Here is a 25,327-nt window from a genome sequence, read left to right as displayed (position 1 = left end):
ATAGCAAAAGCACAGAACTGCTCAGGAGTGGGGATGCACGCTGTTGCTCTGTGGGTGAACTGCACTGTGTTCATGTGCACACAGACAGACTTGAGTCTCTATCTGAGTCAGTTGTGGCAGTATCTGATATCAACAGCCACTACTACTCTTATAATGCTGGGTGTTATCTCAGTGTGACCTCAGACACTTTGCGCTCTTGTTTCTGTTTCTGCAGGCCTGTCTTTAGCTTCCCCTATTCCATTTTAGACCACTGTGACCATAAAGAAATGTGGTCTTTGTATCTATTTGTCCATGCAGTCTGGGTGTGTGAAGACTCAAGTAATTCAGACAAACAGAACTGTAAAAATAACCCTGCTGCCATTTCCTCTCACTCTATTTATATCCAATCTTACCAAAGCATCTGGAGCCTGGACAATGCTGGTAATGCTTTTGTGACTTTTCTGTATTGATGGGGCTTTTACCATGGTTGTCACTGGTAGTTTGCAGAACAGGAAATCTGGGATTCCCAACTAAGTTTCAAGGAGTTCTATAAAGCAACAAAATTGACTTATCTTGTATAAAGGGTGTTCACAACCCAGCTGTTGCTCAGGTTTGTGAGGCAGCTGGATGTTCCCAGCAAGGTTCTTGCTGGGGCAGCCAGCAGTGACTTTCAACCCCCAAAAGCCAGGCTGGCAGAGCAGCAGGGATCAGGACTGCAACTCATCTTCCTACCCTGCAAGTCTACAATACTGCAGAGCTGACTCTCCCACTGCGGGAACAGCCCCTAGGACTGTACTCTCTATCTCCCCTGCAAAGCCTTTTATAATGTTCTGTAAATAAGGGAAGAAAATAGTGAGGTAACAGGGGCTGTCCTTGATGCATGGCAAGGCCAAACATTCCTGAAAAAGAAAACAAAAATCTGGTGGGATAAGAGGTGCTAAAGGCTGCTCCAGATAGGGCTATGATGTAAGCAAAGATAAAATCCAAAACCATTTTAATAATGGCAAAGCTGGTGTTTGTCTTCAGAGTCCACATACTGTGTTGCTGGTGGAGCTGATCAGAAATATTTTCCTTTTAAAACACATCATAAAATACCTTCATTAAAAATAAAATGGAGCATAATCTTTAGTAATACTGAACAGAACCCTTTTTCAGAGACATACAAAAATACTGAATGCTTTTTTGCTGACAGGTAAGTCAGTGTACACAGAAAAAACAGAGCAAGCCCGCAGTGCTCAGTTGTCAGGAAGACAGCAGACCAGGAAATGGTCATATTGCAGCACAAACAAAATCAGAATAAAAGCTTACATACAACAGGGTAATGCAGCAGAATCAGTCCTAGTGTCTCTAGGTTTTGAGAGGAGGAAAAAAATTCCCAAACCCAGAGCATTAATTTCTGCCAATTAAATTACAGTCAGGCAGGTGTTGTGCAAATTTTCTAACACTGCAATCCTAACCTCCCACAATCTTGCTATACAAACTGTGGGCTTCTCTTGAGAAGACACTAAATATGCCAAATTGGTGGCACTGTGTTATGAACATATGTCCATTAAAAATCACATTAAGGATTCCAAATGTTTTTCATTTGTGATGGCAGCAGGGCTCGAGTACAGATGTCCACTGGGAATTCTAGACACTTCAGCATCAAATTACTTGTATTTAGGTAACACCTCCCATCAGAGGATCTCAAAGCATATCACAAACACACAGTAAGCCTCAAGCCCCTATATAAAACACACATAGTATTTGGTGCAATGAAATAACTGGAGCATATGCAAATCAAGGCCAAGATTTTTTTCAAGAATCTTCTCATTTAGAGATTCAGCTTTCAGACAGCCAACAGAAGGCATTAAAGGTTTTATGTGAAGATGGTGAATTCTCATAACACCCACTGTCTCCCACACAAAAACCCAGATGTAGCACTTCCAATGGCTCAATTACAGTGGTCTTGAGGTGTTCACCCAGTACCAGTGAGTGCTACTGTCTGGATTCATTTTCTGGAAGATTTCACGAATGGCAAACATGGGAGGTGGTATGGGGAAATGTAAGGCCCTTAAAAAAGAATTGTCTTGAACGTAAAGTTTATTTTCCATTTAAAAGAGAAACCTTTTTTAGTAGTAACTGCATTATTATGCTCATTTAATAGCTGATACAATTTTTCCTGATTTAACTTTTTTTGGCACTTTTCTCTGTGCTTCTTGACACTTGAATGTGATGCTTATCAGGTGCCTTCTTGGAAGCTGTCAAATAATTTCAACGTGTGTGAATCTGACATGTTAAGATGATAATATTCAACAAGTGCCTTGAAAGGAGGGGTTTTAGGATGTTTCCTTTGATGGACACTATTCAGGTTGTTCACAACAGAAATTTTTGAGCACCTCAGGTTTTACAGACTTACTAGAACTCAATAAATGTAAAGGTTTTTAGATGCTCAGAAAAAGTGTCATTAGAAAGCTTAACTCGTCACTACAAACCAAGGTGCAACAAAGCACTCACAGTGAGATCTGAAAGTTGCTAATGACATGTAATAATACTGAGAAATTCTACTTCCCTCCCATTGCTAATTCTTCTACATATTGTCACCTCCAAAGAGTTTGTCACCTGGGTATTTTGATATAAAATTGTAGGTGTTTTAAAGATTGTCTGAGTTGTTCTACTAACGGAAGAGCACTGCCTCTGGATTGTTATTTCTGTGGTGGAGCTGAGCACACTCCAACAGCTGCTGGCCTGGGTGCCACAGAGCCCAGATCCAAGGGCAGCCCTTGCAAGCTCACAGAGAGCAGGACAGGGATTGTTCTCTCGATTTCCAAAAGAAAACGTGAACCGTGCAAATTGCCTGCGGTTGCAAAAGAGTCTGTGAGTGAGCCAAGTGCTCGTTCCAGACCCGGGCGATATTTCCGCCTCACAGCTCCTCTCCTTGCAGGCACTTCTTCAGCACTGACCCGTCTGCAGGAGGTCTGGAGGCCCTGCCACGGTGCTGCACACTCCTCTCCACGTGTGCTTCATGAGCCGTGAGGCTGAGCCTCTGCCACCAGCCACTACAGGTAACAGCAGCCTGCTGGCAGAGCCTTTACCTTGCTTCTTACCTCCTTTCCCAATCAATACAGGGTTGGGCATATTGCAAGATATGGATCCCTGCAAAAGGTGATGTAAGTTTTTTGGCCCGTGTACAAACTGAAGTGGCTTGTTCTGAGGGCGGAGGAGTGGAAAAAATAACTGGGATATATCACGATTAGACTGTACTTCCATTAGCCTGTCCAGCATTTTCTTCTTGACGACAGACATTTCTCAAAACAAATGGAAGCAAATTTCAGCAGCCAGGAAGATGCACTGGTGCATGTTTAAGGCCTCTAAACAAAGTCACCAACCTTTGATGCTTAGTTTAGTACCGGGTTCAAGTGCTCAATCCTGAGCTATGTTTTAGGGAAAGTCCTGGTTGTGCCACAGTACATGCCAAGGCTGACATTACACCATGGGCATGTTGCTTTTTTACTTGGTGTTCTGCTTTGACAGATGAAATACTTATTATTGTTCTTATTATTACTTTATTTTTAAGCTCAATTTTACAGGCTCAGCTCTGGAGATGGGATTGAGACATGTAATTTTAACTTTGATGAGCAGTCACTCCTCTGAAGCCATTTCTTGAGCTGTGACTCTAATCTGGGGACTCTTCCCTAAAGGAAAACTGTCCTTTTTTAAAAAAAAATCCTGTCAAGGATTGGTGGGAATATGTGAGTAATGAGCTCTGTAACCACAGGTACCTGACCACTGGCCAGGTTGTGTAATTCTGTTAGCTTGAGAGGTCTTCTCATCTACTGCAGAAGGTCTCAGTCATATGGAGAGTTTGGGCACACCAAGACTTTGACTGACTTTACCCTAGCCACAACAGAATTATGATTTTTGCATTGTTATTGCAGGTTTTTTTTTGCTGGGTGAACAGCAGAACCACAGCCAGGAGAGAAGGGGACAAACCATACTAACCAGAGTGAAAACCAGTCAACAAAAGGTTTGTGTTTCCCTTTACCTTCCAGCATCTGCTCTGCTCAGTCATACAAAGCCCAGATGACTCCAAAATGCAAATAAAAAATGGTTGCCTTTGCTGGAGTGAGTACAGAGGTGTGTGTTTGCATCTGTCAAGGACTTCCTGCTGCCTACTTGGGTAAGGAACAGACAAATCCTTGCACATGAGTTCAAGCACCTCTTGTTCAAGAGTTTCTGGCTTCCTGGTGTTCTGCTAACTGTGCCCTTTTACAGAGACCTCACCTCCTCAGGCCTAAAGAAATGACATGGAAGCACCTTTTCATATTCTGGATTTGTTTATTTTTTCTTGGATTGGACAGCCATGGCTCCCCTTGCTCCTTCCTTTTGCATGCCGTTCATTTGTCTGTGATGCTTTGCCTGCTGGCAGTGCTGGCAGCTGTCCTTCCAGGGTTACCCAGCTCTACCTGTGCAATGGGCTTTTTCTCTTTTCTTTAAATCCTCCCATGTACCTTTGCTCTCCCTCAACATTTCAGTTCCTTGTTACATGCAGTCTGACCCACTGGTCACAGTTCTTTACGTCCTTCTTGAGCTAACTCCTTTGAAGAAGGATGGCTTAAACCAGTAAGAGTGGGTGCAGATTCTGAAGGTTTAGGTTCTGTTTCTTCCTCTGCTATGCATTACCCATTTGACTTTGGACACGTAACTACATCCCCAAGCTTTTATAAGTTCCTAGGAAGGGGGTTGGGAGGTGATAATGCCAATTTTTCTCTGTTCTTATGAATTCTCCTAGTTTGGTTGATAGTTCATGGCTAGAGGAGCTTAAAACCTAATTAGACGTGATCATTATCTCTTCTCATTTTTGTCTGTGCCACAGACAGTCCCTGCTGGGCTCTCCTTAGGTTACTGTAACACAAATAGTAAGTTCTTACTTGAAATGGAAAGCATTTACTTACATATAAACTGTTTTCTCCTTCAATAGCAACACAAAAGCAGCAACTTGGGCTGAACCATGTTTTCTCTTTCAAGTGAGATTTGTTCTATACTTTTTCCCCCGGAAAACAGCTTTGATTAATATTTCAAGCATTTTATAACACAAAAAGCCAAACAACAGGATAGAAAAGCTGATTATGCAGAAATGAAAGCCAAGCTACACCTAAAGGTCAGAAGGCAAATGTGCCTATGTCAAGCACTACATGCCTTTTGGTTCTTGAACCTGGCAGCTGGAGGAAAATCAACATTGCACAAAAACCAATAGTCCCTGTAACGAATCCTCTGTTTACTGGAAAACTCTTATGTGTTAACAGGTCAGGTGAAATCCTACATACTGTACACTTCTGCTTAGCACTATTCTAACAGGGATAAGGCAACATCACTGGACCACAATGGGATTTTTTCAATGTAAAGGCACTTTTGTTTGGTCAGTGTAAATGGTTCCTACCAGACAGATGCCACAATAGCGATTATTTCTACAAACAGTAAAGAGATCAGGAGTTAAACTGGACCCTGGAAATCATGCTTTTTTTCTTATGCTTTTAGGAAGACAGGATTCTGACTGCTATACGTGCATCTTTGACTGACTATCTGTAACTGTCCCCAAATTTACTGATTCAGGATGATATGTATGAATATGAATACTGTTTATGTAAAGAGAAGCTTCTTACATGTGTGCTTAAACCACTGTGTATAAATACTTGCATTCTGCAAATAAAATAAAAGACCCCATGCACTTGCTAACCTTGTAGAGTTCAGGTATTTGCTCTAAATAGCACTAAGTACCTTTTTATTTTGGGTGAAGCATAAATTTGCTCTGCCCAGAAGATCTTAAACAAAAGATGGGTATGAATGACAGAGCAAGAGACTTTCAGTTTGTAGAGGCAGCTTTGAATAGAGTAATAATCATGATTCACAAAACTCAGGTATTCTCATCTGCTTTCTAGACACTGCCTCATCTTGATGTTTAAGATTACAAGGACTATAAGATTGACTTTGTTTCTTCTTACAGGAGCAGAAAAGATGTACAACTAAGCCTGCTATACCATATTTCCATTACCAGTTCCTGATAGAGAAGCCTGGGGCTACCTGGTTGTGAACTTTAGGTGATGGTTCAACATTGTAACAGTGCAGAAAACTAAGATTTAAGGAGATTCAAGGTATTTCTACTGATAAGTACCACGACTATGCCACATGCTGTTCAGTGAAGTGACATTAGTATACAGATTGTAAATGTTTCTTTAAAATTTCTTCATTTCTTTAGATTTTTGGTTTAGAAGTTTATTTGGACTCCTCAGAAAATTTAACGCCCAAGGAGATTTGTTATCTGAGCTGGAAAAAAAGTGCACAGGAACCCACTGCTCTTCTGAACCCACCAACCACCTCCTTACTGCTGATTTTGCAAGATTTTATGTGTACTTGCTGCACATCCACGTGGAAGCAGAATTTGAACTCCTCTGGGTTTGTACATCTTACTCACAGATTTATTAAGATAATCATTTAATAGTCTCATTCTTTGGTCATCCTTTTAACTTCCAAGTTTTGGTGTCTGTTCAGCTGTGCACAGAAAGCTGTTCTCAGAACTGTTTTCCTGATTAAAGATTAACAATGTGATAAAAGAAGGAAACATGGGCATCCTTGGAGTTTGTTTCTTACATCAGCTGGGTTAAATCTTTACTATCTTTTCTCACTGTGTATCTTCTCTCTGTGTTTGGCAATCAAATTCTGCACAGCTCCAGCACGTTTCCCCCGGTTTAGTCAAAACAAGAGGAGAACTTTCTGACTTTTAAATTTTTAACTCTTCCACCTTTGCACAAACAGCAACAGATACTTGCAATAACTAACTAAGGGGAGCTGAATTAAAAACTTTCCTTGCTATCTATTGGATTAAAGAGTATTCTGTAAAAACAGTGGAAGTCACTGAGGTGTAGTTAACTGTATAACCACACTAATGTCTTTTGAAATGGAAGAAGTGATATGCTTCCCAATAAACATCTTTCTTCCAAACAGACCCAGGCACGCAGCTCTGCTGTTTGCCACAAGCAGCAAATTGTGTATTAGTGGATGGCAGGATTGTTTCTAAATATATCATAATGTTAGATGAAAGAGTTAATAGACAAATTGCAATTATGGTTAATAATTTTTAGACCACTTCCCTGACTTGTTTCTAAGCAATCAATCATCCCTGGTACTTTCAGCTCCAATAAGCTTATGTTAAATGCTTCCCCTTTTATATATCCCACATCTGTACTCTATTAGGTCTTGGTTTCTTGTCATGCCATATAATTATAATCATTTACAGTATGGAGCAGGATTTTAAGAGCATAGACAATACTTGAAAGAACTAAGTCTTTTAACCTAATAGGAGTTGCTTTTGTTCTGCTGCAAGAATCACTCATATTTAAAGAGATGATTTGTCTCCTCAAAGTCAAGATGAGCACTGGAGAGAGAGCAAAGTCTGGCTTTCCCCATGCCTTAGGCACAACCCGAATTTAGCTGATCCTGTATGAACAGCACAGTCCAAGCACTGTGCCCCGAGACAGCTCTGCAGCTCTGCTCACCCTCCTCTTTGCATGAGAAGTGGTAATTTATAGCCTGCCTAGACACTAGTCAATCAATACCCTCCAGCATGATTTCCATCTGGCTTTGCTTTGCAGTGCTCCCATCTTCTCTCTACTTTGGGGATTCAGCAAGGAAACAAGAAGGACTGTATGTTCTGATGTTCCTGGGTCTGAAGACTGACTAGTTTTATATACTGTAGCAATACAGAGCAGAGAATCATGTTCTTTGGGGTAGGCAAGGAATCCAAGACAGATCTGAATCCTAAGTGATGTCTGCTAAAATAAACTGTAGCTTCCATCTCTGAACCAGAGGTCTGGAGGAAAAAGATAAAAAATTAATAATATTCTTCTTTCCAAGTGATCAAACTATGTTTTCTCCTGAGAATATTCCAGGCCAGCACTGAAGCACTGACTTAATTCTGAATCTGCAAGATTCAGTTGCTTAGAACGGCATCAAAAAGAACATAACTTTTTATCTCACTCATTAGCTGACATGCTTCTTTTTTTTTTTAATTAAGGTTTTTGGTGGTCTCTGAAGAAATGCTCCATATTTGTGAAAGTGGGACACCAAAGGAACAAGGAGCACCAGAAAATACAGCAAAAAGACTTCAAACATTTAGAGACAGCTTCAAGACCTGAGCAACGTTTAAAGGAGCCAGATGAATTAGAGGATTGTAAAAGTACCTCCGCTTTCTCTGAAGCAGGTGATGGTGTGAAGGAGGTTATCTGGTGCTGTCATTATTAAGAGGGGCAATATCTCACTGCAAAAGAGGTGCTGAAGGTAGTGATTGTCCCTGGGGTAGCAGCAAAGGGAAGGCGTGCGTGTTTGCAGCCCGGTGCTAAGGCACACACACCGCTGACAGGTGCGGTGTGAACACGACACATACTTGGAAACAAAAGTGAGACGTTGGTGCAAAGTGAAAATGGAAAACTTTCCAGATGCCAGGTGGAAAATGATATTAAAGCTGTCAAAATAAGTCACAACAAAGACTGGGTTTTCTCTTAGACTAACAGGAGTCATGTTCTGGAGAAGAATGGAGATTTCAACTACAAGGCAGTGTCATAAATGAAACAATTATGAGCATTGGAGGTTAAATTTGATCCTATTTGTTTTGGGGTTTTATGCTTTGGTCTCTATTTTTTCTTTTTCTCTTTCAAGTGCACTGCAGCATTCCTGATTTACTCTACAGTTTGTGGACAGGTCAAAAATGTGTAAATAAATCCCACTGTCATTGCTTCACATAGTTATCTATTCTGGGCCTAATTCCAAGTCCTGTTAAATTGATGGCAATCCTTCCATTGGCATCAGAGGACTGCAGTTTAAAACCTGTGTTGGAGGTGCAAAGCATCATCAGAGAGGATGGATAAACAGCCTCTGCAGTCATCCAAAGTGAGTTTCTGAAACACAGTAAGGGAAGCAAACCTTGAACTGCATTCAAGGTCAAATGTGCTTTATGTATATGGTAATGGAGTTTTTAAAAAGTCAGCTCTACCTAACTCACATTAAACATCTTATATATTATAAAAGACATTATTCAGATTTAAGATTGACAATCGGAACAGATAACCCAGTATTTTACTTCTTTAAAAAGTCAGTTGCACTGTTTATACTTGGGTAGAAAACCACAGATCGGAACAAAGTTTGCTGTGTTTCCCTAGTGCAGCCAAGGAAATTTACTCTGCTGACTGAGGATTTTACTTGTCCGTGTATTCACTTTCATGCACTGGTAGATTCTTATCAGCAATTTATCTGCAATTTATCTGCAATTTTGTGGCAGAATTTTGTTTCTTTATGTCACATTACTTTAGCACAAGAGAATGTGCCTACATTAAATTCCTTATGCTCCTAATGAAAAACTCCTAACAAACAATAATTCATTTTGAACGTTTACCCCCCAAAGTATAATTATAACTTAAAATATAAAACGGCTCTCTATTCTTTTTGTGATAGACTTTTCATGCAGGCTGTTGATGTGTTAGAAAGAGCCAGACTCCCAGAGGAGTGGGTAGAAGCTTGATTGCAGCTAGAGATAGACAATGAAGCAGCAGCAGTAACTGGAGACTGTACACACAACACACCATAATGGCCATTATGGAGCTGTTAACCTCTAGTGTGTCAAAACCTACTCAGAAACTGGTTGAATTCATAGATTGCTGATCCAAGTAGTTCCTTTAAATTCAGCAAAAAATGAACTGAAGGGCTATTCTGTGTTTGAGCCGTAAATCCTTGGAAATATCGGTTAATAATGGAAATAATGGCAGACCTTTACTCTAGCTGTGTGGATGGTGTTGATATTAATAATGCAGAAGTGCAAGGCAGGACAGCTCTTAGAAGCTGATGACTGCTGAAGTGCAGAAAACCTCATTAAAATAACCTAAAGGATGGTGCATTATTGTAACAACTTTTTTCCTACAGCGCCCTTCAACTATCATAATTGCACAGTATACAGAGCAACTTGAAAAGATTTAGAAAATGTGTAAGAAGTAAAATCTCTGGCCAGAGTTACTGGCAGCCTAATTATGTGAATATATTGTGTACTCGGCATCATGTTCTTTAGTTTTGAGAGCCCGTGGATCCATGGATGATGAATAATGTGGTGTCTAACCAAAATAACAGCACTAACTTGCTGGAATAGATATTCAGCCTTAAATAATTGCTTTGGATTTATGTTGATTCCAAGCAGTAGAATAGTTATGACTAAGTTGCAGTTGTTAAATGTAAACATGTTGTATTATTTCTGCATTTAAGATTTTACAGAACTGTGGATAAGAGTGGTTGTTGTCAAGGGATTTTCAGTTGGTGTCTCTGAAGATGAAGTCAAATAACCTCACCTCACCTGAGGGTACTGCTCAAAGGCCACTGGTGTGGGCTGCTGTTTGTGCTATAGATATTTCACAAATGCCAGTTGTACTGGGTTACTTTCACAGACAAGGAAAGCCACCACTTGGTCTGGGGTTTTGATTAGTGTTCAATAATTCAGTTTAGCAGGATCTGGACCACACTGGGCTGCAGTCCCTGTGCAATGTACTGTACCCTGCAATGCACCAAGCTAATATTTAGAGGTAAAGCTCCAAATCTATCCTTTGCACTGGCATATAATAGAGTATTCAAAGTAAGTGGGTTTTATAAAATGTTTGATGGCTGGAAATTACTAGTCTAGAAAGGTACACAAGATTAAATGTTAAGTCACTCAAACTGTGCAAGTTTACCTCAAAGACATTTTCACAATGCTTTTGGAGAAGTCTTTCAGCTTATTCTCACTGAATAACCAATCCTGGCCTAAGGTACAGTGTAACGATGCTTATACATCGCTCCACTGCCTCTGCAAAGCCACTTGAGCCAATTTTGTACAACACTTCTGTGGAGGCAGCATCAGGCGGCCCTTCAGCGGCACTCCAGCACAGGGCTCCCGGCTGGAGGCTTTCTGTCACAGAAATGTGGCAACTGCTTCAGATATCTCCCAAGTGAGGAAACCAATTGAGCTCAGCTGCGTGGTCTCCAGCCAAGTGGGAGCAGAAGGTTAAGGGCCTACAATTAAGGCCGAGAGATCTTAGTCTTTGCTCAGAGGGTGCGAAAATGGCAGCTGCTCTGACAGGACTTGGGGACCAAGGTGCATTGGGAGGGAAACATCTGCAGGTTCAGGGCTTTGTGTGTTGTAGGGAATTAACAGGTGAGAAGCAGCTGTTTCCCAAAAGCCACTACCTGTGAGTGGGCTCCCACTCCAGCCGCTGCTGAGGGACAGGGACGCAGAGGGCAGCCATGCCAAGGTTCATGGCAGGCGCTGAGCCCCTTCCCTGCCTCCTCCTCTCGAGGGGCAGCCTTGGCCCAATGATCCTGGCCTGCCTGGCCCAACAGCCCAGGAGAACCCAGCTCCCCATGGGGTAACTCCCCGCAGTGGCCGTGAGGGGCCTTGGGCCATGACAGCACTGGGCGAGGAGCACTGAGGGGGCGAGGCAGGGCCAAGACTGGTCCTGAGCACCCATGGTTTGCCCTCGTGTTTAACCTCGAACAGGATCCCTCAGCAGCCTGCGGGGCCTTAGGGCTGCAGGACAGCCACGGCCAGCAGCGGGAAGGATGGCGAGGCCAGGCTGAGAACGCAGTGCGGACGGGCCCTGTGTCCTGGGGAGGGTGAAGGACATCGAGCCTACATTCAATGTGTGTGAAGGGAAGCAGGATGAGAAGGGAACCCCCAGGGCCCTGCCTGTTCTCCTGAGGAAGGTGAAGAAGGCCAAGCCTACACTCAGTGTGTGTGAAGAGGAGCAGGACACGGAGGGAACACACAGGGCCCTCCTGCCCTGGCCGGCCCAGTGGCGCTGCTGGGGCCAAGCCAGGCCGTGCCGCCCTCGAGCATGGCCCTGAGCCTGCGGGATGGCATCTGTGTGTTCTATGACTTGGAGCTGGCACAGATCCATATTTTGCAAGAAGAAGGGCAAGAAAAGAGTGCAGAAAGCAAGGTGACAGAGAAACCGCCAGACACGCCCCTGATGGAGGTACAAGTTCTGGATAAAGTGAAATTAGAGATATGGTGTTCCCTGTTAGCTTTAACTATCACGTCGATTTGGTTCTGACTTACTCATCAGTATTATTTATTCAGATTTGTTGGGCTTAAGTATCCAGTCCCCTGTACATCTTTTTACAATTTCATCTCATTTTTAAAAGGATAAACTAGAAGTTTAGAGTTTCTACATTCAGAGAATATTGTGAGTTTGAAGAGACCCAGATTATCAAAATGATATTGAGATGACATTTAACTGTTGAAATTCCGACAAGTTTTTAATTTAGTTCACCAGTTTGATAGCCCCCACCTCTTAAGTGGCATTACAGAATTTCCCTTTTTCTCCTTAATTCAATTAGTTCAATCCTGCAGTGGTCATTAAAGTTGGGTATACAATACAGTCCCATTTGAAATTAATTTTATTAAAAAGGACATGCAAACACTGTGCTTTTGTTCTGTGCTACCTATTATATTGGTTTTACAATAAAATACTATTTTTTCTTATGAAATTCATGCATCACTAGGTCATTTCTGAGGTAGGTCATACTGCCCTATTTGAGTCTAGCTAATGCAAGAAATATCACAACTTGGTTAATTGCTATATGGCAAAGAAGGCATTACAATTAGCCTGCAGAAATCCTAAATTTTTTAAAAAAACAGAGCATACTTCTCATTTTCTTTTAAAAGGTAAACATACTTAAATGAAATTTTAAATATTTTCTTTAAAAAAGAAATATATGAGTTTCTGTGTTCTCAGCACTGCAATCTTAAAATTATGCTCTGAAATTTTATATAAGAGTTTGAAGAGGACATGAATAATTTTAGTAATTATTCTTAATTAATTGTAACTTACCCGTTAGGCTGCTGTATGCTAAATGCAAATTTTTTGTTGCGGTTTTGTCCATCACATGTAAGACTGAAAATCAGAATGAATTGGAGGCTTGCATTTTGTTGACTGCTCAGTTGATTTGCCACTAGCGACTGCCTTTAATTGAGAAAGTTGTAAAACATATTCTTTTTTGAAATAGATTGACAGAGATAATGATGCCATTGCATTTGAAAATAACATCCAGCAACTGAGCCCATCTGAAGAGGGGGAAGGAAAGGAAGTTTTTTCTACTGTTGGGGAAACAAAGAGTCAGAGCTGCAAAGAGGGTGATGATTTGTCAGACTTATTCAATGGAAGTAAAGAGCAGGAATATCCAACTGCATCAGAACAAACAGTTGTAAGAAATCTCAAGAATGTAAAATTTGAGGCTTGTGCTGCACATCAAGAAAAAGGTAAAAAGTTAAGTTTGTGGTTCATTTTTAGATAAAACATGTTAAGTAAGATTTTGAAGTGAGGTTGAAGTTTTACATTAAATACTCACAGTGGTAATTGTTAAGTTTGGATTAGGGTAAGTCTTAACATTCTGTGGAAATTTGGAAGAAGAAATGATACCTTCAACCCTAAGTGCTTGAAGATCTTGTTCAGGCTCATGACATCTGCCTTGTGTTCAAGAGAGACATTTTGGATGGCATTTAGAAATTAATGGTCTTTTGAACAGTGTGTGGTATTTGAAACCTCCAGGGAGATTTCAAAGTTAATATTGTATAAGTGCCTTTGAATAAGCTTAGTAATTTATTTAGTGCCTTGATTCACTCACTCACCTTCAAAATGTGCTTCTCTGAGGGTTTATGGTTGAACTTAGAGTGGTTCCATGTTGCCAGCAGAGGCTGTTGGGCAATTACCAACCAATACCTGTCAGCTAAGCCTTTCCCAAAACCTAAATAAGAGTAACAGAAAATGGCTAATTTAAGATGTTAGACACCTAAAAGTATGTTACAGAAGTTAAGGACTGACTCAGAAGAGAACAGATAAGCATCTGCTTCCCTAGAAACTGTGTGTGTACTGTAAAATTGGATGACATCAATGCTGTTGAGTCTGTAAATGAGTGTGTTGTATCTGGAAGTTAAGGTATCTTGGCTGAGGTTCTCTGTGGATGTTGTACAAATTGTTAATGTCCCCTGTTTCAGTTACAGCCTTTATAGGAAGCACATTTGAGCAGTTTTAACAAAGCTAACAATGTTCCTTTGTGTGGGCATGAATCCACAATGAATAAATGACAATAAAGTGGTTTTGTTTGCTGTTACTGAAGTGAAGTGTTATCTGCACATCTCTGTGTGGTATAAAGAATTGTATAAAATGCATTTTGGTCTCAGCATGAAAATCATTACAGAGAGCACACTTGCAGCTGAGACAACTGTTCTGGAAAGACTCCTCAAATGTGACGTATCTGCCATTTCACAGTTTCAAATCTTCTTCATAACTGAAAGTGTTGCACATTTAATCTTAACTTGTTACTCTCAAAAGAAATTCATTACTCTATGACTTCTCCAAAGGACTGATGTTTTTCCCCTCAAATTCAGACAGTAATTTTAAAGAAGCTTTTACATCATGATTTTTTTTATATGCACTTTACAGATTCAGGAGCACCAGAAAAGTGGGAATAACTTCCCCTGCCACTTCCAATTTTTTTCATAATCTTACTTAGTGCTAATGACACAGTGGTTGTCAAGAAGTTTGTTGCACAGGTTGTAAGTCTTAATGATGGTATTGAGAGAGGAAGTCTCATCCTGTCTTGGAGGTGAGAGCAAGGGTAGGAGTTAGGTTTCCTGGGATTAGATTCTAAACTGTATCACTAACAAATGACACAATTCTGGGGGCAACTCACTAAAGTCTTAATGAATTCTTTGATGTAGAATTTTGAAGTAGTTTTACCCAGACTAGAGGGACTCTTTAGAAATTGGTACTGTTTTTTGAAAAAGTGAAGTCATTATTCTGTGGCATGTACAGTGTAAATGTGTCTTTGTTCCAACAGGAGAAAAACAATGTTTCAACTGTTTTTTCTGCACATTCACCTCAGTCAAGTTATCAAGTCTTAGGCGTCATTTGAAAACCCATTCAGATGAGAAACATCACGTGTGTCACCTCTGCCCGAAGGTTTTCCGTACAGCAACTCTGCTGCACAACCATGTGAACACACACACAGGTACCTAGTGCTTGAAAATCCTTCATGTCACAGACTCTCTTCAAAACTGAATTAACAGTAAGTGGCTTTGCCTTAGAGCTGTGTTCTGTGATCATTTTATGCTCAGAAATTCCTCTGATTTTCTGTGGTGTTCCACACTGAAAAGACATGGTCTGTAGTTAGAAACTCTGTGTGTGTGTATTTGTTTGTTTTGTAAAGTACCATTCTAACAATTCTTGTCAGCTGAACAGTGACTTCAGCTGTGCTTCATTCCTACATGCAGAATAGAATTTTCGGTGATGTTTAACATATGGAGCAAAGTGATAAATTGTGTTTATAATAAACTTATTGTGTGCATATATATGGAAGAAATTCTTTCCTGGGAGGGTGGTGAGGCTCTGGCACAGGTTGCCCAGAGAAGTCATGGCTGCCCCGTCCCTGGAAGTGTCCAAGTCCAGGTTGACCAGGGCTAAGAGCAACGTGGGATAATGGAAGGTGTCCCTGCACAGAGCAGGGGGTGGAAGGTGGAACAAAATGAGCTTTAAGGTCCCTTCCAATCCAAATCATTCTATGATTTATTGTATGAAAAAAATCAGATATCAAAAAAGGTTCTATTAAAAATGTTCATTTAAAGCAGACAAATCACACTGCTGTGATGTTGAATAAAAGTCTCATGGTGTGTTGTTGCAGGGAACAAACCCCATAAATGCAGTGAATGTGACACAGCCTTTGTGACCCGAGGGGAGCTTTCACGACACAGGAGGTACAAACACACTTTGGAGAAGCCTTTCAAGTGCACAATATGTGAATACTCCAGTGTAGAAGTAAGTACAGCCTTACTGAATCTTTTGGGAGTGTGTGAAGGTTTTCACATGCCAAGATTTTAATAATTTTTGCCCAGATTTTTAACCATGGGAAGTCCAAGCTCTGCTGATGGCCTCAGACACACTGATGGATTGTATTTATCTGTTATGTTACTGCAAGGTGTCTGATGGCTACACCTTCACTGTGCCACGCATTTAATTCATTTCATTTCATTTCATTTCATTTCATTTCATTTCATTTCATTTCATTTCATTTCAATCTTTTCATTCCCTCATCCTGCAAATAAGGAACAAGTAACCTGAATTTCTGGGACACTTACTTTGTCCATGTAGTATTTGCAAATGTCTTGCTCCAAATACATACAATTATTTAGGATTTTTTAAACTAGTTGCATTTTAAGAGCTTTTTCTTTTTTGTTATGTTAAAATTGCTGCTAGACAATGTGTTTGTGTGATTTTGGCCCTACGAAAGCATTCTTGGTCCTCATTTACACTACATTCCATGTACTGTAGGACAATATGAGCTAATGTCTAAAAAGAAGTTCATGTATTGTGTTTATATATTTGATGATGTTTGGGGTTTTTTTCCAGGACTAGAATTTTCTTCAAGAACAAAATACCTTAGAGTCTACTTAGGATGCATTTGGAAATTGCAATTGAATTGGGTGCACAGGCTTTCAGAAATGCACCTGTGATTGAATAACTGTCACAATTTAGTGGATGCTCAATATCTGAATTTGTGCTGTGTCCAGATCTAAAGCTGTAAGCAATTCTGAACTTTATTCCATGCACCTTATCTTAATAATTAGATTTTTGATAGCTTGCATCTTTAAAAACTCTGACAGCTGATACTAAATTACCCCATTCTTTCCCTTGTTTCAATAAGGAGCTATTCAGCATTCACTGGTGTTAGAGAACTCTCATTCCTGGAAGCTTTACCTGAATGAGGAAAGCTAAAGGAGCTTTCCAGTACTGCCATGCAAATTATTTGTCTTTTGTGTAGAAAAGGTTGGCAGTCATGTTTAATTTTATTTAAGTGAATAGTGGTGTAGATTTGAAGGAATATAGCAGTGAATTCTTTAATTGTGTTCATAAACGGAGGAACTGAATATTTGATAACTCCTAATCATGTACCTACAATATTTATGTAGAACATATCAGAAAAACAGCATAAAAAAGTAGAATTGAATTAAACTTTGTAACTAAGGTGCTTCATTGGGACTTGGAGGTGAATAGACTCTGGATAATAAGTTTGGTCTTTCATTTATTTTCCTGGGTGCTTTCAAAGAATTCTATATTTGGTATATCCAAGTAACCTGACAGTAGTAGGTATCCTCTTTTTAAAATTTTATCTCTTTTGTTCTTATTATAAAATTTCTCATTTTGCTAATGTGGACACTAAATATGGAAGTAAAATAATATGAGGAAAGAGTGCAGAAGTGTCCTAAAACCACAACAGTCTGATTGTGCAGGGAAAAACATGGATGTGAGAGTGCTAATTCTGGGATTAATGCAACGTTCTAAACTGCAGTAAGGTGTAGTACGTAAAATTACTTCTATTTTGATTAAATATATCTCTAATGTAGCTGTCACTTTAGAAAAATCTCTCCTTTTTATCTGAGGCCAGCAAGATGAGACGCCACGTTCGCTCGCACACGGGAGAGCGGCCCTACCCCTGTCACCTGTGCAGCTATGCAAGCAAAGATGCCTACAAACTGAAAAGGCACATGTTAACTCACACCGGTAAGGTTCTGGGGTGATGATCAAGTCCTGGACCTCAGCTCCTTAATATTCATAAGGTTAGAGCAATCTTATTTCAGCCTCAGAATTAGTCGGTTTTTTAATTTGTGATTTGGAGTAGAAACATGTTCTCTTTCAGTGCTCTGGATGTGGCAGTTGGAAGCCCAGCACTGCTAGTAGTTAGTCTTGCTGTTCCTCCTAAACTTTTGTATCAGAAAAATATTTCATTTTCTGTGGATCAAGTTGTCACTTTTATTTCTCAATTAATTGATTTTACATGGAAAGGTATCTATGAGAGATTTTTAAATATCTGTTCAGAACATGGATATTGTTGTGACCTCAGATTGCCAGCAACTGACTTGGTCAACAAAGAATTCAGTTGCTTTAATATTGAAAGCAGTGTGTTCTTGTCATAGCTCTGTACCATGTGAATCATCTCAGGGGTAGTGGGTATCAATCCTAAATTTCAGGGTTTAACTTGGCTCAGTTATTATGTGTAATTTGTGCTCTGATTAACGTTTTAGGTTGAATCAGAGTGTGACAGCGTGGTTGGAATCAAATTTTCCAAATATCCCCACTTGTCACACATTGGTTCATGTCTTGAGACAGTTTGGTGCAATTAAACAGAATTAATTTTATGAGAGTGAACCACAAGAGTCCAACTGGAAGAGTTCAGGAATGTTACCCACTACTGGCAGGAACTTCTTCCACAAAACCAGTCTGGATTTGGTTCAAAGCTGTGCCAGTTGCCAGTGTTAATGTAATTTTTCATGATAGTCACCCCTGATGTGGCTTTTTAGGGAAGAAAGGCAAGACAATAATTTCATAATTTCCCTTCCCACCATTATCAATGGCTGGTGGTGTGTCACTCTTATCAAGATGTTTTACTGCTGTTGACTTGCTCTTCTTGCATATTTGAAGATAATTCTGCATTTTCGTACAAGAAGTAGTCAAGGAAGAATAGATGATAATTAAAATAATTCCTGTTTCCTAGTTTAGAATTATATGAATAGCTTTATGCTTCATCAGTTTGACTTGTGGACTCAGGAAAGCCAAGATTTTGTGTTGCAATCAGTTATGTAAACGTCTGGAGACTTGTTTGTCCTTTTGTGCACTGTCAACTAATATTAACTTTTGCTTGATCTGGAAACTGTTGCTGTTAGAACATGGATGTTGAATTTTGTATGAATTTGAATTTCTATCAAGTAAGTAGAGTTTCTAAGCATATGTTATTTTAATTTCTTTTTAATAGGTGAAAAACCCTATGAATGTTATGTTTGCCAAGCCAGATTCACTCAAAGTGGTACCATGAAAATCCACATGTTACAGAAGCATGGAGAAAATGTGCCAAAACACCAATGTCCACACTGCAGTACTTTCCTTTCCCGAAAAAGTGATTTGGGTGAGTTTAAAGGAAAACACTGAAAATGAAACGTAGAGATAAGTAGAGGTGCAATCTCTAATTTTCACAAAATTTCACCAAATATGTTATAGCTGACTTCATATTATCATAGAATATCATAAGTAAAACGTATTTGTAGTTTTATAGGTAAGTTCCTCCTGCAAGGAGATGTGGTGACATCTTGTGGTTGATGCTTTAATTTGTTTAAAATGCAAAGTAGCAAATACTTAGCTTTTTTTTTTTTTTTTTTTTTTTTTTTAATTTGCTTGTGACCTATGGCACTGTGACCTTCTGTTTTTTTCAGAAGAAGTGCTGGCAGCAACGGAGCTGATCAGTAACAACAAAACCTATGTAGAATTTTAAGTTTCCAGAAATACGTGAAAACGCTGTATTAAAACTGGGTTTTTTTGAAGTATTTGATTTGCTAAATGATTTCCACTGAAATCAGTAAGATTCAGGCTTGATTTCTTTAGGAAATTACAACATCTTGCTGCAGCTTTTGTTTAATCTTAAACTAATTTGTCTGTTTTGCCCCTTCTGCAGAGAGCACGGAAGGTTCTTTCGTGTTTTCCTCTACAAGGTTTGCATTACTCAGGGCTATACAGAGCCCAACTCTTGTTCAAAACTGTGAAAATAAAAACCTTGCTGTTCAGATGAGTTGTTTTAAATAACTGTCCAGGTGTTCACCTGAGGAATCTGCATTCCTACATGGAAGAGGCAGTGAAGTGCAGGGACTGTGAGGCAGTTTTCCATGAGCGCTATGCTTTCCTCCAGCACAGGAAGACTCACAGGAATGAGAAAAGATTCAGATGTGCTCAGTGCAGCTGCACATGTAGCCAGGTATTTCAGTTCCCTGGGAAAGTACTGCTTGCTCTGGTGCTGGTGTTGGCGAGGCACAGTTGGCTTTGGGGTTATATTTACCTTAAGAAAATAAAAACTTTTGTGACTGCAGTCCAAATAAAATAGTGTAGTGGTGCTTATTTCCAGGGTAAACCCTTCACAAATAAAGAGTGAAATTGAAATGCTGAAAAGATGAATCTGTCTTCTTGATAAATCTTTTGTACGTGGACTGCTTAGAAGTATAAAATAAGAGCAATCACTTTCAGGGCTGTTGTGATACAGAACAAAATGTAGTGTTTGAGCCTGAAATGTGATTTTTCAGCGGTGATGCAGAATAAATTCGGTCTGAACTGAAAATTTCTTTTAAAGACTACTTTTAGGGATAGCTAGGACCAGTTCAGCAAGGAAAGTAAGAAATTATTATTCACTTCAAAACCATATGCAATGAGAACATTTTCTCATTTTGGGTTAACTGTGCACACTTTAAAGTAAATGTGACCCTTTTCTCACATACAGATTTTACATATAAAACTTTATTGCTTATCCAGGAACCAGAAAATTATAAATTTTATTTTATACTCACCAAATGTCAATGTTCTTTTAAAGCAGAATTTTAATATATATTCTGGAAAATCTTCAGGAGTTTTATGGAAGTTGTTAACTAAGTCAGTCTTCCACTTAGTGTTCCAGAATTTGTCTGTCAAACCATATTTGCTTTGTGTGTGTTAAATTGCTTACAGAGATTAATAGTTGATTGATGTATTTGTTCTTCATTATGCTAACAGAGTAATATGTGTAAGCATGCTGAAAATTGTGGATTGGTGAGGGCAAAAACTGCTACACCCAGAAAAGGAAGCAAAGGCAAAAATAAAATCCATGAGAGCCCGAAGCGTGCTAAGCCAGAAGGTAATCAGTGACTAAGTCAGAATTTAATCATGTAAATTAGAATCAAGACTAAAAGGCTAAGGCAGCGAATCTTCCCTGCTGCTTAATTACTGTTTCACAGTGAAGCTAATAATGGAAGAATACTTCAGAACAGGCTTTATTGTGTGTCAGAAATTCTTGTCATGTGAGTTGGGTCACTGCACAGGTACCACCCTGGGCTGTTCCCTGCTCCTGAAATCAAGTTCCTAAACTCCCTTTTTAGCATTGCTTTCTGATGATTTTTTTGGAGTAAGAGACAAGAATGGAGATACAGTTTAGGCCTAGGTGTCCCTAAACCTCACTTTTTGGTGTATTAGATTGTATCTGCACTGAGAAAACTTGTGGTGAGAAGAAGAAATGTTGGAGCTATTCTGAATCTAATGAATATATATCAGCAGCTGAGTTTACATTAGCATTGACACTTCTGTTTTCACTGGTGAGGCTGTAATGGTATGGTTAGAGAGAAGTGTCTCAGCTGCAGTGTTTATGTTTTTGCAGTAATTAGATTTTGCTGCTTATTAATGTTTTCCTACACGCAAACAATTTCTTTTTGGTATCTTGTAAATACCTTCATCTGAAAGCTTGTTTTTCTAGAGCTGTGATAATGTATTTTCAGATGTTGTTCATGCAAATATTCAATTCATTAATTGACTCACACAAAACCTAGAAATTTCTCTGCTGTTCCAGAAGGTTTTTCCCCAAAACTGACATTTGCAAGTATTTATATATCCCTGTCCACTTCTTGCAAAACTTGAAGGGGCCTGTGGGATCCTCAGCGTGGCTTTGCAGATGATGACTTGTGAGACTGGGGCTGTCAGCGATTTGCTGTTGCTAATAATTAAAAAAGAAAAAAAGATGCATATGATAATTAAATTTCCAGTTAAAAAGTGCTTAGTTTTGCTCTGATGAGAATACCAAACTCAGTAACATGTCTTGGAATGTAATATTCAACAGAAGATATATTCATTCCCCAAGTAAAGTGCAAGATAAAAGATGTGCTGTAGTTACATATTGGCAGCATTTTCTCCACTAAATTAAATTGTATACTTGTTAAATTTATTGAAATATTTTCTTGTCTTTCTAGTTAATCATCCCAATATTTCATTTTTTTTTTCGAAGTTGCCCTGAGATCATTCCAAGATAACTCTACTGTGAAAAATGAACATTGTGCCAGTGAGATTGTTCCTGTTTTAGATGGGACAGAAACAGCAGCTCCGAGGAAACACGGAACAGCAGCAACTCCTTAAGTGGATCCACAGCATGATGGACAAATAATGCACAAACAGACTGGTCCTCCTTGTTCTCAGTAGTTGTAACTGAGCAGTTTAAAGTGTGGAACTACCTCCAATTAGAAAGATGGAAAAGGTGCTGGTTGGAAGCTGTTGAAGCCCTTCTGTGCTCATGTTTCTTCTTGCTGCAGTTCCTACTGTGGAACCTGAAAATACCTTTGCAAAGTGTGAAAGTTAGAGGCAACTTTCTCTGGTTTATGACACACATATAATAACTGAATGGGGAAAAGCAGCTAATTCCAGAGTAGTTTATTAAAGAATAGATGGGTTGTTTCCCCTTGCATTTGTCTGTTTCCAGCTTTTCTCACAGAATTGCAGACTGATCTGAGGCAAATTTATCCCTCAGTATCACTGAGAGCTGCCTGAATTTCAGTGCTTATACTTTGCTGAGGTGAGCACATGAAAGGCAATGATTTTTTAGTACAAGGTACATTTACTAAATCTCCTTTCTGCAAACACTTTAGTTTCTAATCGAATTCATGATGCAATAGAATGCATGACACAATTTTGTGGAAAAGCACCATTTTTATGCCTCATACTACTGGTAATTAGAAAGTAATTTTTTGTCTGAGTTTTTCTCAGCTCAGTTAGCTGGGCAGACAGAACTGCATGACAAAAATGGAACAGGGTGACAGAGAAGTGTGGAGGACCCCCTCATTCTGGGAATATAAAACCTTCTGTGGCCCTAAGCTGACTCTTTTGAATGCAGGTGGGATCTGTTTTCTTTATCCTTCCTTTAACCAGCCTTGCAAATATTCCCATCTAAGTTTGTGATCCTCCATTTAGCACCAGATCCAAACCACTCCCACGACTTTGCTTTTAATTAGCTCTTCAATAAAGCACAACTGTGTTTTTTAGTAAAGTTCATGTTTATAGTATACTTAAAAATCAGAAAAAATTTTACCGTCAAATACAATTCTCTAACTTTCCTTAGGTTATAAGAACTACTGGGTTTAACTCTTAATAATTACTAGAGTCATTACAGTAAGTACTATTAATTTTTATGATTCATTACAGTGATCACAATTGCCATTTATGCACTGTTCACACATTTTTTTGTCATTTATAATTAATACTTGGAAGCCTGCTCATAAAATCTTAAATACTTTTTAAATATTCATCTTTAATGCTGCTATTCTTATGTTACATTTCATTATAAATAAGCACCAGCATAAATAACAGATATTAATAATATTAGGTCATTTAACAACTAAATTGAATTGAAATGCCTCATCCCAATTTCAAGATTACCATCTGTGTTTAACTTTTTTATGGTGTGGAATTTGACCAGTATTAAATAGTTTGGGTTGCTGGCTCTGCTGTGGTCAGGGGCAGAGAATTCCTGTGCTGTGCACCCCAGGTGAGCTGCAGGCTCACAGCAACAGCCACTTTAACTTTTTTTACTTTGAATGGCCCGTTAAAAGTGAAACTTTTAAGCTTTTGCCAATTTATTAACAAAACATCTTTATCTTGGGCTTGGTAACATGTCTGCATGGCTGCTGTAGGATAACTTCTTTAATTCAGCAGCTGTTCTGTCACCCAAAGCAGTGCCAGGAGCTTTAACTGCCACACAGTGTCCCCAGTATCTCTGTGCACGGTGAGCAGATAAGGGAGGATGTTGGTATTAGCAGGAGATCATTGCAGTCTTACATAAATAATCCCATTTATAGAGACCACACCAAAGGCCTCACCAAGACCTTCATCAATCATCTCAGTCAAACACATGAACAGGAATTACCACTTTGGTAACAGAAACCTCCTCCACTTTTATAGCAAACCCTGAGAAGTCAGAGGGCTCAAATTCATTGAAATTCCTTTTTGGTTTTGTCTCACCAGTACAGAGCTGTTACTTCAGTGTTCATAAAGTTTCATATTGATTGCTCTGTGTCTGTTTTCCTGCTGGTAAAATTTCAGTAAGTTCATTTGTTCTTACCAGTGACAGGACTGAAGAGTACTTTTGTTCATGATAATTGCTTAAATAATATTGTTAACTTTATTCTTGTTGTGCTATTTCCATTTGTGTTACAAATTCTAAGCAGCAGATTGCTTTGTTAAAATTAATTTTAGAAGTTGTTTAAATTCCTTGATCAATTTGCTGAATATATATTGTTCATTTGAATTGTTAATAACAAAGCTGACTCATTCTGTGCTGACATCTAAAAATCAGACTGCATAGAGTGGAATGTGAATGTAGTAATAAAAGATATTTTTATCTCTGAACTTTCAAATTGTTATTTCAGTAGTTAGAAGCTATAAATGTGTCATTTTGGAAATCAAGAAAGAATGCTTTGACCTCGTCAGGAGCCATTCCTAGTGGTCTATGCTTTTTAGCAGCAGTGATTGTTCTTCATGATTAAGAGTTTGCATAACTATGCAAATGCAAATATTTGCATCACTATTCTGATTTGTATTTTATAAAGATAATTTAATTTCATTATATTACATTTTTAGACCAGTAGATATGTATTAATATCTTTTAAAGCAATACATATTCTGAACAGATGCCAAATTTAAAATATTTTAATTTACTAATTGTGGAGGAGTTGTTAAATACAGAGGAATTATTCATGTCTGAAACAGATAATACTGGAGTGTTCTGTAGCATTATGTAACAATGTTCTGAGATAATTCAGTCATTTTGGAAAGAAGAGGAAACTTGCATTCTGAGTTTCCTCTGCAAAGTGAAATTGTCTATGCTTTAAATAGTTAATGTGTGAGGAAATGTAGTTTTGCACAGACCTAGCAGACAAAAAAGCAGGGAAAGAGTAAAACCAGGCCTTTGGATAATTTTTTTTTACTATTTAGGCTCTGTAATAAAACAGACTTGACACAGGAGTGGCTTCAATGATGCTAAAACATGACGTGACATTGCAGAAGTGATGTGTCGATTAGAATGAATTGCATTCTGAAATTTGGAATAATTGACCTCAAAAGAATCCAGGACTCTGCCAAAGCGATGAGAAGAAGGAGCCGAGACTGGAAGTTGGCTCTGGTGTTCCTACGGGAACTCCTGCAGGAGTTCAGGGGCAGTGCTGGTCCCAGAGCGGTCATTCCTGGCCGTGGTCGTTGCCGGTGCTGGGAGCGCTCATTCCCGGCGCTGGGATCGGTCATTCCTGGGTCCCGGAGCGCTCATTCCCAGTGCGGAGATCGCTCATTCCCAGTGCGGAGATCGCTCAGTCCCGGTGCTGGTCCCGCTCATTCCCGGTGCTGGTATCGGTCATTCCTGGGTCTATGAGCGCTCATTCCCGGTGCCGGGTCCCGGAGCGCTCATTCCCGGTGCTGGTCCCGGT

The 25,327-nt window shown here is 39.3% G+C and overlaps 1 protein-coding gene across 2 annotated transcripts in view; it reads left to right on the top strand.

Moving 5' to 3' along the window:
- Window positions 1–24,257, top strand: part of CTCFL (CCCTC-binding factor like) — a 28,387-nt gene extending 4,130 nt beyond the window's left edge. The window contains exons 2-15 of one of the 2 annotated variants that reach the window (XM_088175182.1): window positions 2,903–3,023; window positions 3,897–3,985; window positions 5,963–6,110; window positions 6,215–6,411; window positions 8,030–8,215; window positions 8,757–8,901; window positions 13,036–13,288; window positions 14,869–15,039; window positions 15,709–15,842; window positions 17,465–17,585; window positions 18,835–18,984; window positions 19,664–19,824; window positions 20,610–20,730; window positions 21,868–24,257. In XM_088175182.1, coding sequence (XP_088031308.1) covers window positions 8,872–8,901; window positions 13,036–13,288; window positions 14,869–15,039; window positions 15,709–15,842; window positions 17,465–17,585; window positions 18,835–18,984; window positions 19,664–19,824; window positions 20,610–20,730; window positions 21,868–21,995 — 1,269 coding nt within the window. In that variant the 5' untranslated portion in view covers window positions 2,903–3,023; window positions 3,897–3,985; window positions 5,963–6,110; ... (1 more) ...; window positions 8,030–8,215; window positions 8,757–8,871 and the 3' untranslated portion in view covers window positions 21,996–24,257. Of the gene's footprint in view, window positions 1–2,902; window positions 3,024–3,896; window positions 3,986–5,962; window positions 6,111–6,214; window positions 6,412–8,029; window positions 8,902–13,035; window positions 13,289–14,868; window positions 15,040–15,708; window positions 15,843–17,464; window positions 17,586–18,834; window positions 18,985–19,663; window positions 19,825–20,609; window positions 20,731–21,867 lie in introns of both variants that reach the window. The other variant, XM_088175181.1, reaches the window with a different exon arrangement.
- The last annotated feature ends 1,070 nt before the right edge of the window (window positions 24,258–25,327 follow it).

The sequence above is a fragment of the Sturnus vulgaris genome, chromosome 17 (genome assembly GCF_052056855.1).
Source record: "Sturnus vulgaris isolate bStuVul1 chromosome 17, bStuVul1.hap1, whole genome shotgun sequence".
In the NCBI taxonomy this organism is placed as follows: Eukaryota; Metazoa; Chordata; class Aves; order Passeriformes; family Sturnidae; genus Sturnus; species Sturnus vulgaris.
The sequence above is the reverse complement of the archived record's forward strand: the minus strand, read 5'-3'. Positions and strand labels throughout refer to the sequence as shown.